The sequence below is a fragment of the Triticum urartu genome, chromosome 6A, assembly GCF_056163025.1.
Source record: "Triticum urartu cultivar PI428250 chromosome 6A, HENAU_Tu73, whole genome shotgun sequence".
NCBI classification, from domain to species: domain Eukaryota; kingdom Viridiplantae; phylum Streptophyta; class Magnoliopsida; order Poales; family Poaceae; genus Triticum; species Triticum urartu.
Window position 1 is genome coordinate 132534498 of NC_141878.1, and position 10464 is coordinate 132544961.

The 10464-nt window shown below is 48.3% G+C and overlaps 1 protein-coding gene across 1 annotated transcript; it reads right to left on the bottom strand.

Moving 5' to 3' along the window:
- Positions 1 to 2970, bottom strand: LOC125531254 (glucose-6-phosphate 1-dehydrogenase, chloroplastic). Its single transcript, XM_048695661.2, has 8 exons — positions 2612 to 2970; positions 2371 to 2528; positions 2192 to 2286; positions 1760 to 1874; positions 1390 to 1601; positions 1122 to 1271; positions 897 to 1017; positions 1 to 819 (listed from the first exon to the last, which is right to left on the bottom strand). The coding sequence occupies exons 1-8, from the start codon at positions 2796 to 2798 to the stop codon at positions 133 to 135; spliced, it is 1725 nt and encodes a 574-aa protein (XP_048551618.2). The 5' UTR covers positions 2799 to 2970; the 3' UTR covers positions 1 to 132.
- Positions 2971 to 10464: the final 7494 nt, after the last annotated feature.

Here is a 10464-nt window from a genome sequence, read left to right on the forward strand (position 1 = left end):
TTAGGCAGAAGACAAAACGATTGCAATATGAGCTTCTCATGTTCTTCACAGCTTGATTGAGTCTGAAACTGCAAGTAAACTTGTAATCAATTAAGCTAACCGGCGCCTTAGCAGATAGGCAGAGCTTGCTAGCTAGAAGGATCCGTCGCTGCTGATGTCCCCCCACCTGACGTTGTAGTTGGCGGCGAGGTAGTGCGCGCCGACGGGGCCCCGGCTGCCGTACGGGTAGAGCTCCGGCGCCACCCTCTTGTCCTCCAGCTCCCTGAGCACGGGCGTGAAGATGGCCCAGGCCGCGTCGAGCTCGTCGCTCCGGATGAAGAGCCGGCGCTCCCCCTCCATGGCGTCCAGGAGGAGCCGCTCGTACGCGTCCGGTATCTCCCGCTGGTACCGCTCCGAGTAGAAGAGGTTGAGGTTGCCGCTGTCGAGCCTCATCCCGAGCCCGGGCACCTTGTTGTTGATCTTGAGGTAGATGGCCTCGTCGGGCTGCACCCGGAGCACCAGCTCGTTGGTGGCCATGTCCAGGTCCGCGCCCACGCTCCCCCGGTACAGGTTCCCGGGCACGCGCCGGAACTGCACCCTGATCTCCGCCCGCCGCGTGTGCAGCGCCTTGCCGGCCTTCATCAGGAACGGCACCCCATCCCACCGCGCGTTGTCGATGAAGAGCGCCGCCGCCGCGAACGTCGGGGTCACGCTGTCGTTGGGCACCGTCGGGTCGTCCACGTACGCCGGGAACGACTTCTCGCCCCGCGTGTGGCCCTTGTACTGCCCCACCACCACGTCCTCCACCTTCAGCTTCCTCATCGATCGCAACACTTTCACCTGAAGAAGCACAACACCCAATTTTTTTTGATCAGGCTATACGTTTAATTGGTCAATCATGCTTGTTCTTTTACTACCTTCTCGTTGCGAATGTCCTCGGCGGCGAGGCTGACCGGAGTCTCCATGGCGAACAGGGCCAGTATCTGCAGCAAGTGGTTCTGCATGATGTCCCGGATGATCCCGTAGTTGTCGAAGTAGCTGCAATGCAACCCAACAAGGAAGCCATTATCTACCTGTTGAATCCATTGGCCAATGAATGAACATTCTTATCAGATCCGACTGGACGCCGGAGTAGCGCAGACCCGCCTCGACCCTCGGTGCCGAAATCTTCGGAGAATATGAGCTGCACATTCCGAATGTAGTCCCTCGACCACAGTGGCTGGAACACAAGGTTGGAGAAACGGAGGACCGACAGGTTTTCGACCAGCTCCTTGCCCAGATAATGGTCAATCCTGTCACATTCCACTGTTAAATTCTACTACTAGATAAGAAATAGGGGGAGTCTCTGAAACTGTTGCTCTCATTGCACATTGCTCTCATTGCTGAAAACACTCTGCATTTATATGTTACCTGAAGATTTGCTCCTCCTCTAAATACATCTTCAGGGATCGGGTAAGCTCCCCCGAGGACTCAGAATCGCGGCCGAATGGCTTCTCCACTATAAACCTCGTCCAGCCACCCCCACTCGGCAGTGAAGCGGTGCGGCTGGCGGATCTTACCACGTCCACGAATATATTTGGTGGGATAGACAAGTAGAACAGCCTGTTTGGTAGCTTTCCAGCCTGATTGATGACAAACATTTGGCCTCAACTCCTTTTTTCTATGCAATATTTGCCATGAATTCTGCAGTGCAATTACTTGGTATCTCTTTTACTTTGCGAATAGCTACTTGGTATCTCATAGTAAAGGGCTAGAAAAACTACTATGAATTCGGGATTACCTCTTTTTCTGTAAGCTTTCTATCCAATTCGCAAAATCCTTCCTCTGAGTTGTACTGTCCGGACTGATAGAAGCATCTCTTCAGAAATTGATCCATCTTCTCACTGCAGTTCGCCCTGTTTCGACATTCGAATATGATGTGTTACACTCTGAATATATGAAGCTCTACGACAATGGACAACATAAATTGAGTTCACCTTTTTTTATGGATAAACTAGATAGACCTAATGCAAAATCAAACAAACATTTGTGGATACATTGTGCCATGTCATTGTACATACTACAGTTTCATTGCCAAATTTGGCTCTTAAATCAGATAACTGAAGCAGGTTGACACCCAGTGCAAGGGGCAAACTCAGATAATTACAAGTAAAACCAACACAGACGACTCAGCATAGCATAGGGACCAAGCATGAGGGTTTGTAAGCAGTACCTCTGATCAATCCGGCAGGTTAGGGTCATGCTAATCATGTTCCTGAGCTCTTCATCGCTCATTTTGCTACGAGCATAACCAAAGATTGTAAAATGCTGCATTGACAGAGGTTAACTAAAACAAATGACTAGCATTGCTCCAAAGCCCAGACAGAAGAACCACACAAAGCTAACTGAAACCTCGGGGAGCCAGTCCTCGTAGAACAAGGCGAAGAGCGCCGGGAAGATCTTCTTCTTGGCAAGATCCCCGGAGGCTCCGACGACTGTGATGCTGACGGTGTGCTCTCCCTGCTCCGGCGCCGGGCCTCCAGCTCCAGACGGCTTAGCATCTAGCGCCCCTGCAACAACCACTTCTCGGTACGATATTCTTGCACAAGCAGCAGCGAGTTCAGACAGCCGTGCTGGGTGCACGTCCGAGTACCATCGCTGAAGGAGGCCCCGATCTGCGGGTGCCCGTTTGAAGACTTCGCCCTGAGGAGGCACCTTCTTGCTGCAGCATGGATCCTCTGAGGTGGGCAATGGCGGTGCGGTTTGGCGCTTGAATTGGACGGGTGGACAGAGGAGAAGGCGGCTGGATGGAGGTGGAAGCGTAAGTCGACGGCGGCCATTGGCTCGGGGAAGGAAACAAGAATAGTTGGGAGTGTCGAACTATCAATCCATCTGAATCTGATGTGGAGAAATTGATTTGGATGCTTGGCTCTCACGATTGGGGCTTCGATGTTCTTGATAAATTGCTTCCTGACAGTTGGGCTGGGAGATTGGGGGCAGTGGTCCAAGCACATGTGGTCACAAATCATTCCTTCAAATACTCCAAAAGATAGTAATTGCTCCCAGATATTTCTTTCCTCTTTTGTTTATTATCCTTTTCATCCCATTGGTTTGCCAACATATTTATTTTTTGATAAAAAGCAATTTTTATTGACTTAAAATGTAGCATTAAGCGGTTACAAACCATGATGGGCAACACCCAGCCTCTGCATAGTTAGAATGGGCACATCCAATACCAACACTTTGATAAAAAAAGACGTATCAACAACATAAAATTCATATGACCACACTATGTCTATGTTAAAGGTGGTGGTGGACTAATCTGGAGATTATGCTGCCATCCATGTTAAATAAAAACATCCATGATCACCAGCTCCAACCGCGTACACACTGTCATGAACAACGATTGACACTTTGATCGGTATAGCATAGACCGCATATGAAGCGAGTACGTACAGCTGAGAATAACCTGCAAAGTAAAACAACTTTTGTCATTAAAAACCAAATCCTTTCTATGTAGTCAAAGCAATCATAACAGGTATAGGCTCTCATCCTTATTAATGTTTTGAACCTACTTGGATCGTTCAACCAATGATCAAAAAATATTGGCAACACTTGTGGGCGAATACAAATTAGACGCTATTTGGATGATTGACCATTAGAATGTGCAAAATTGCACCGAAAAATGGGGTGTTTGATTGTCTCATCGGGCGAGGTTGTCCTTGCTTAGTACAACTTCCCTTCAAAGATACCACGTGAAGATTTCAACTTTTAGTGGAATCTTCGGCTTCTCAATTTTCTTATTATTATTATCCATTAGAACCTCAGAATGCGTAAGCCCGATACATAGAGTCAACCGTGAAAGACCAAATGTAGTGAGATTCCAGTGAAACACATCTCGTCCATGTGTCGGGTTAATCGACTCCAATCGGGATAGAAGATTTTACCTTGACATAAGACGGGGCCAATCACATCCCGCCTGAGAGAAATATCTGGAGGGGATGAACTAAGCACCTGTGTAATAGTATCATTCTTATCGAGGACAATGTGGTATAAAGCGGGATATTGTTCTCGGGGAATCGTGGACAACGCGGTATAAAGCAGGATATTATTCTCGAAGACTAGCATTGCCAAGCCACTTGTCCACCTAGAAACGAATCTCCGACCCATCTTTTATTGCGAAGGATCCAAAGCAGAAAAGATATTTCTTTGATCCCATTAGTTCATCCCAAAGGTGTGAGTCTCCAGGTTTCCAATATATCCGAGACACCGATTTTTGACCCAGATACTTTGTGCGCGGCAGGGTTTGCAGACGTCAACCTCAGTAAGTAGTCTGAATACCCATTTACTAAGTAAGGCACCATTCTTGACCTAAAGGTCATGAATGCCAAGGCCACCTTGGTCTTTCGGCCTACAAACCACGTTTCATTTGGCTAGCATGTTCTTTTTTCTTTTCACTGTCTTGTTGCCAAAAGAAGCTGGATCTGAAATTAATCCAGCCTCTGCAAGATCCCTTTTGGGAGTAGAAAAAAATCATCTAGGGAACCATATTTGTTTGAACAGAATTGATCAAGACCAACCGTCATCTAACATATAGCAACTTGCTTTTCCAACTGCTCAACCATTTCTCTAAGCGTTCCTCTACATCTTTCCACTGCGCCTTAGTGGGACGCTGATAATGAATCGAAATTCCTAAATATTTAATCGGGAAAGGGCCTTGCGCACAACCAAACAAGTCGGCGTAATCAGCAGCTGCCACACTGACTTCTCCAAAGCAGAACAATTCACTTTTATGGAAGTTAATTTTGAGGCCTGACATCTGCTCAAATGTTGAAAGCAATAGTTTCAAGTTTCGAGCCTTGTCCAGGTGATGTTCCATCAAAATAATCATATCATCGGTATTGTAACACCCCGAGACCATTGCGCCAGGTGTCTTCCGGTGTTTCGTTGTTGTTGCCTTGTCATTTGCTTGTGTGTCGCATCTTGCCATGTCATCATCCGCATTGCATCCGCATGTTTTCAAAACCTGCATCCGTCCGGGTTTCCCAGTTCCGTTTGTTGTTCGTTCTGAGCCCAGACACACTCGCACGCGCCCGCGGCACGTCCGAATATTATTTTATAAGTGGCCGGAAAATGTTCTCGGAATGGGTTGAAAGTTGGCGTGCGGTCTTATTTTAGCGTAGATAGACCGCCTGTCAAGTTTCATCGCATTTGGAGTCTGTTTGATAGCCCAACGGATAACTATAGCGGCAGTATAGCCGGTCTCTTCATCGGACGTTTTCGGTCTCCGAAAACAGTCGCCGGGCCTCCCTCTCTTCTCTTCTCTTCTCTCAGCTCGAGACCGTCTACACAGCTCACTACCTACCGCCAGGTCCAACCTAACCTCTCTCGTCAGCCCGCAGCCCCCCTCGCGCGCGTCCGAAAGTTGTCCCGAACCCGACCCGGACTGTCGTCACCGTTGGATCCAGAACATCCCCAAACATCTACAAAACATCACCGTTTCCTTATTTGGAATCCCTACCTATTTTATTCTCGTCCGTTGGATTTCGATCCGATGATCCAAATCCCTCTCCTTTAATCCTTTTGCTATATATAAGAGGACCAAACCCTAAAATCTAGGGAGATGTCCCATCCATCAAATCCTCCGCCGCCGCCACTGTTTTTCTCCCACCTCGGGATCCCCTTCGCACCAACCACACACTACCTCTCAATCCCCACTCAGCCAACCACCGAGACCACAACCACCTCCTCCCACCTCAGGATCCTCCCAGATCCCCATCGTCAAACCCACACACCTCGCCGATCTCCGCTGCTCTTCGCTTCCCAACCGGTGCCAACCACCGAGACCATAGCCAGACCTCCCCTGCTCCTTTCCTTCTCCTTCCCTTCCTCTACTCCCTCCTCTCACATATCTCTCTTTCTCTCTGTACAACTGCAATAGGGAGCACGCCAGGCGCCATGGCTGCCGAAGGAACTCAGCCGCCTCACCGAATCCACGCCTCCATCTCTCCCCTACATCAAGGTCGCCATCCCTGCCGGACCTGCAGGACGCCAAGTCCAACGCCATGGGCACCTCCTCTACCCGATCCCGCCTCTGTCTCGACTTCGCCGTGCTCCTCCTCTGCCCCGAGCCTCTGCCGTGACCAGCACCCGAGTAGTAGGGCCGCCAGCGCGCCCGTTGCCTCCTCCTCGCGCGCCTGCCACCCTCGCCTTCTCTCTTCTTCCCCCTTTTCGTTCGGCTTCTTTGATTAACTCTCTCTCTCTCTCCTTGTCCTTGCCTTGAACAGGAGCACCAGCCGGCGCCACCATCATCGGAGATGGGCTCCCGCCGGCCGAATCCGGCGCGGCCCGTGTCCTCGGCCTCGTCCCCGCCTCCAGGGCGCCGCGCCGCCCACAGGAGACCACCTGCGCTGCCCGCCAAGTCCCTGCCGCTCCTGCATCCCCTGCAACGAGCTGGAGCTCGCCCGATGCCACCTCGCCTCCCCGACCCGATTGGACACCAGATCCGGCCATCTCCGACGCATACCCGCCGGTTCCCGTCGACCCCGTCGCCAGAACCTCCCCGGCGCCTGCGTCGCCCTGAACCTGTCGCTGCAGTTTTCATTCAGAACGAGAAGAGCAGTTGACCGCCCCGCTCGACCGGATTGACCGCACCTCCACGCGCCTGGGCTGCCTCCTCTTCGTTCGTTGACCGAGGCCCAGTCCCCACCTCCACAGATCTGGGCCTTTGGCCCATGGTGAGCAGCACCCGAGCCCCTGTGCAATGTTGGGCCGGCCTCTGTTTCGGCCCATAGGTTTTTTTTCCTTTGTGCGATTTTATCATTTTCCATAGATTGTGGTTTTTTTACAGAAAAGCCCTTGTTCTTCATGCATTTAATAACTTCACAACCGTGCATCGGATCTAAATAAATTATATATGAAAGTTGCTTAGAATTTTGTCTAGTTTAATAATATGCAACTTTCATCCATGTTTGAAATGTTTAAAATGTTGTTTGATTAAATTTGCTGCTATGTCATGTTAAAATGCTTTAATTCATAACTAAATAACTGTAGCTCCAAACTTAACAAACTTTATATGTAAATGGGGTAGAAAAATGCCTAGTTTAACATGGTGGCATCACTTTGCATGTTTAACAACTATAAAATTTGGTTTAGGGCAGAACATCACCAAACCTAATATATGCATATGGGGATTTACCGGAATTGTTGTTCGTTGCTTCCGGCCTCATTTAAACTTGAATAGATAGGTAGTTTTATTTTGCTTCACCCTCTTGCCATGCTAACAACATTTAATATTGTTGGGTACATAAACGAGATCGAACTAAATAACTTGAATGTGGTGTTTCGTCAATATGCAACGGAGTTGCATATTGAGCTCCACTTAATTTGTGGGATTGTTTGTGCACTTTGCCATGCCATGCATATTTAAACCGGACATGCATCATACTTGATTGTGCATCATGCCATGATTATGTGATGGTTGTTTACTATGTTATTTGCTCCTTTCTGGGTTACTTCTCGCGTTATCTTCGTTTTTCGTTTCGGAGTTGTGAGGATCCGCTCATCTACGTCCGTCTGTCTTCTTCATGGACTCGCTCTTCTTCCTTGCGGGAGGCAAGATGACCATACCCTCGAAATCACTTCTATCTTTGCTTGCTAGTTGCTCGCTCTTTTGCCATGCCTATGCTGCGATACCTACCACTTGCTTATCATGCCTCCCATATTGTTGAACCAAGCCTCTAACCCACCTTGTCCTAGCAAACCGTTGTTTGGCTATGTTACCGCTTTGCTCAGCCCCTCTTATAGCATTGTTAGTTGCAGGTGAAGATTGAAGTTTGTTCCTTGTTGGAACATGGAGATGTTGTTCCTTGTTGGAACATGTTTACTTGTTGGGATATCACAATATCTCTTATCTAATTAATGCATCTATATACTTGGTAAAGGATGGAAGGCTCGGCCTTATGCCTGGTGTTTTGTTCCACTCTTGCCGCCCTAGTTTCCGTCATATCGGTGTTATGTTCCCGGATTTTGTGTTCCTTACGCGGTTGGGTATAATGGGAACCCCTTGATAGTTCGCTTTGAATAAAACTCCTCCAGCAAGGCCCAACCTTGGTTTTACCTTTCGCCACCTAGCCTTTTTCCTTTGGGTTAGGCCAACCCAAGGGTCATCTTTATTTTAACCCCCCGGGCCAGTGCTTGTCTAACTGTTGGTCCGAAACAGAGCCACTTGCGGCGCCACCTCGAGGAAACTTGAGGGCTGGTTTTAGTTGTACGTAGTGTTCATCCGGTGTTGCCCTGAGAACGAGATATGTGCAGCTCCCATCAGGATGTCGGCGCATCGGGCGGTCTTGCTGGACTTGTTTTACCATTGTCGAGGATGTCTTGTAACCGGGATTCCGAGCCTGATCGGGGCTTCTCGCTAGAAGGAATATCCTTCGTTGACCATGAGAGCTTGTGATGGGCTAAGTTGGGACACCCCTGCAGGGTTATGAACTTTCAAAAGCCGTGCCCGCGGTTATGGGCAGATGGGAATTTGTTAATGTCCGGTTGTAGAAAACCTGAAGTTGACCTTAATTAAAATACATCAACCGCGTGTGTAACCGTGATGGTCTCTTTCCGGCGGAGTCCGGGAAGTGAACACGGTGTTGGAGTTATGCTTGACGTAGGTTGTTCTAGGATCACTTCTTGATCATAGTTTCTCGATCGTGCTTTGCCTTCTCTTCTCGCTCCCATTTGTGTATGTTAGCCACCATATATGCTAGTCGCTTGCCGCAGCTCCACCTCATACCTTTACCTTACCCATAAGCTTAAATAGTCTTGATCGCGAGGGTGTGAGATTGCTGAGTCCCCGTGACTCACAGATACTTCCAAAACCAGTTTGCAGGTGCCGTTGAACCGAGCAGGTGACGCAACCAAGCTCAAGGAGGAGCTCGATGAAGATCTTGTCCTTTGTGTTGTTTCGTTCTAGTTGATCAGTAGTGGAGCCCAGTCGGGACGATCGGGGATCTGTGTAGCATTTGGGGTAGTCTTCTTTTATTTTGGCTCCATAGTTGGGCCTTGATTGTATTTGGATGATGTAATGCTTTATTCATGTAATTGTGTGAAGTGGCGAGTGTAAGCCAACTATGTATCTCTGTCCCTTATATATTACATGGGTTGTGTGAAGATTACCTCACTTGCGACATTGCTTTCAATGCGGTTATGCCTCTAAGTCGTGCTTCGACACGTGGGAGATATAGCCGCATTGAGGGCGTTATAAGTTGGTATCAGAGCCTTCCCCAACCTTAGGGCCCCCCTGCTTGATCGAATAGCTGGCGTTGTTGAGTCTAGAAAAATGTTTTGAGTCCTTTAGGATTATATATATCGGAGAGTTTAGGAATTCTTTTTACTCCCCAGTCCCTTCATCGCACTGGTAAGGCATCCTGGCATAGAGTTTTGTCTCTTTTCTTCTCAGATTTCACTAAATTTTTTTTAGGATCATGCGGGTATATTGGTATCGTTCTGATGGTTTTGTGACGAGAACATTGTTCTTGGTGCCTCCTGGCATTTAGGGGTTGTGGCAGTGTCCCGGGGAGTTGAGCTCCGAGGTGTTGTCGTCACAATTTTATCGTTGCAGTTCTGGAATACCTGAGATTAGTTTCGCCGACATCGAAAATCTCTTTTATGCAGTTGTTGGTGAGATAACCTCAACGCCACCCAGTACTGGGGCGGGAGTTCGGGAGTATTGCCATAACTCGTATAACGGATGCTTTTCGAAGGTTGAGGTAGATGATTTCCGAAGGTTTCTTGGTTATGTGTTGAAGGATGGATACAGCTGGATGTAGGATTTGCTAGTTTGGGTGAGATATTATGCTTCCCCTGTATCCCCAACACCTGATTGCATAACCGGAAAATTTCGGGAGTTTATAAGTGGGAATTCAAGTAGCTCTTAGGATATGTTTCCGACAGATGTATGATATGAAATTGGGGTTCGACGTCTAGTGGTCCGCCTATTCACGGTTGGTTTTACAGTGGTCTCGTTGTGTCTTAAAGAGTCCTTGGCTATGCCGACTCGGGGACGCTTCGTATGTCATGTGCACTGCCTTGTACATGATGGTGCTGTACGATCGAGCCCGTGTAGGCCCCACCACGAAAACTTCGGACGAAATCTCTATCATATGTTTGTTCCGGCTTATTTTGCAAGCCAATCATTTGTTGTGTTTTGAGTTGTGGTATTCGAGTTGCTTCAAAGTCAAATGTTGATCCCATACCTTTCCTAAGCGGTGTTCTCATACTCCTATGTGAATACCAATCCTTCATGATAATCGAGATTGTCATGCCAATTTCTTTTCAACCGACGTGTTTCTCTTCAAGTGGATCCGATCATTTCAACATTTCCAAGATCAATTATCAGTTCTTCTCAACGGTGTTTGCTTCATTCGTTCCAAGTTGCCTTTGTTTTCCCACCCACCCACCCCTTTTTCTTCAAGGACTCAGATTTCTTCATCAAGTATCCATTTTATTAAT

What these genes read in the sequence shown, in the direction of transcription:
- LOC125531254 (XM_048695661.2), bottom strand. Translation starts at nt 2,798, where the DNA reads ATGGCCGCCGTCGACTTACGCTTCCACCTCCATCCAGCCGCCTTCTCC. An exon ending in ACCTGCCGGATTGATCAGAG is followed by an intron (nt 1,875 to 2,191) that starts GTACTGCTTACA and finishes ATGTCGAAACAG; the next exon opens with GGCGAACTGCAGTGAGAAGA. An exon ending in AGGACATTCGCAACGAGAAG is followed by an intron (nt 820 to 896) that starts GTAGTAAAAGAA and finishes GTGCTTCTTCAG; the next exon opens with GTGAAAGTGTTGCGATCGAT.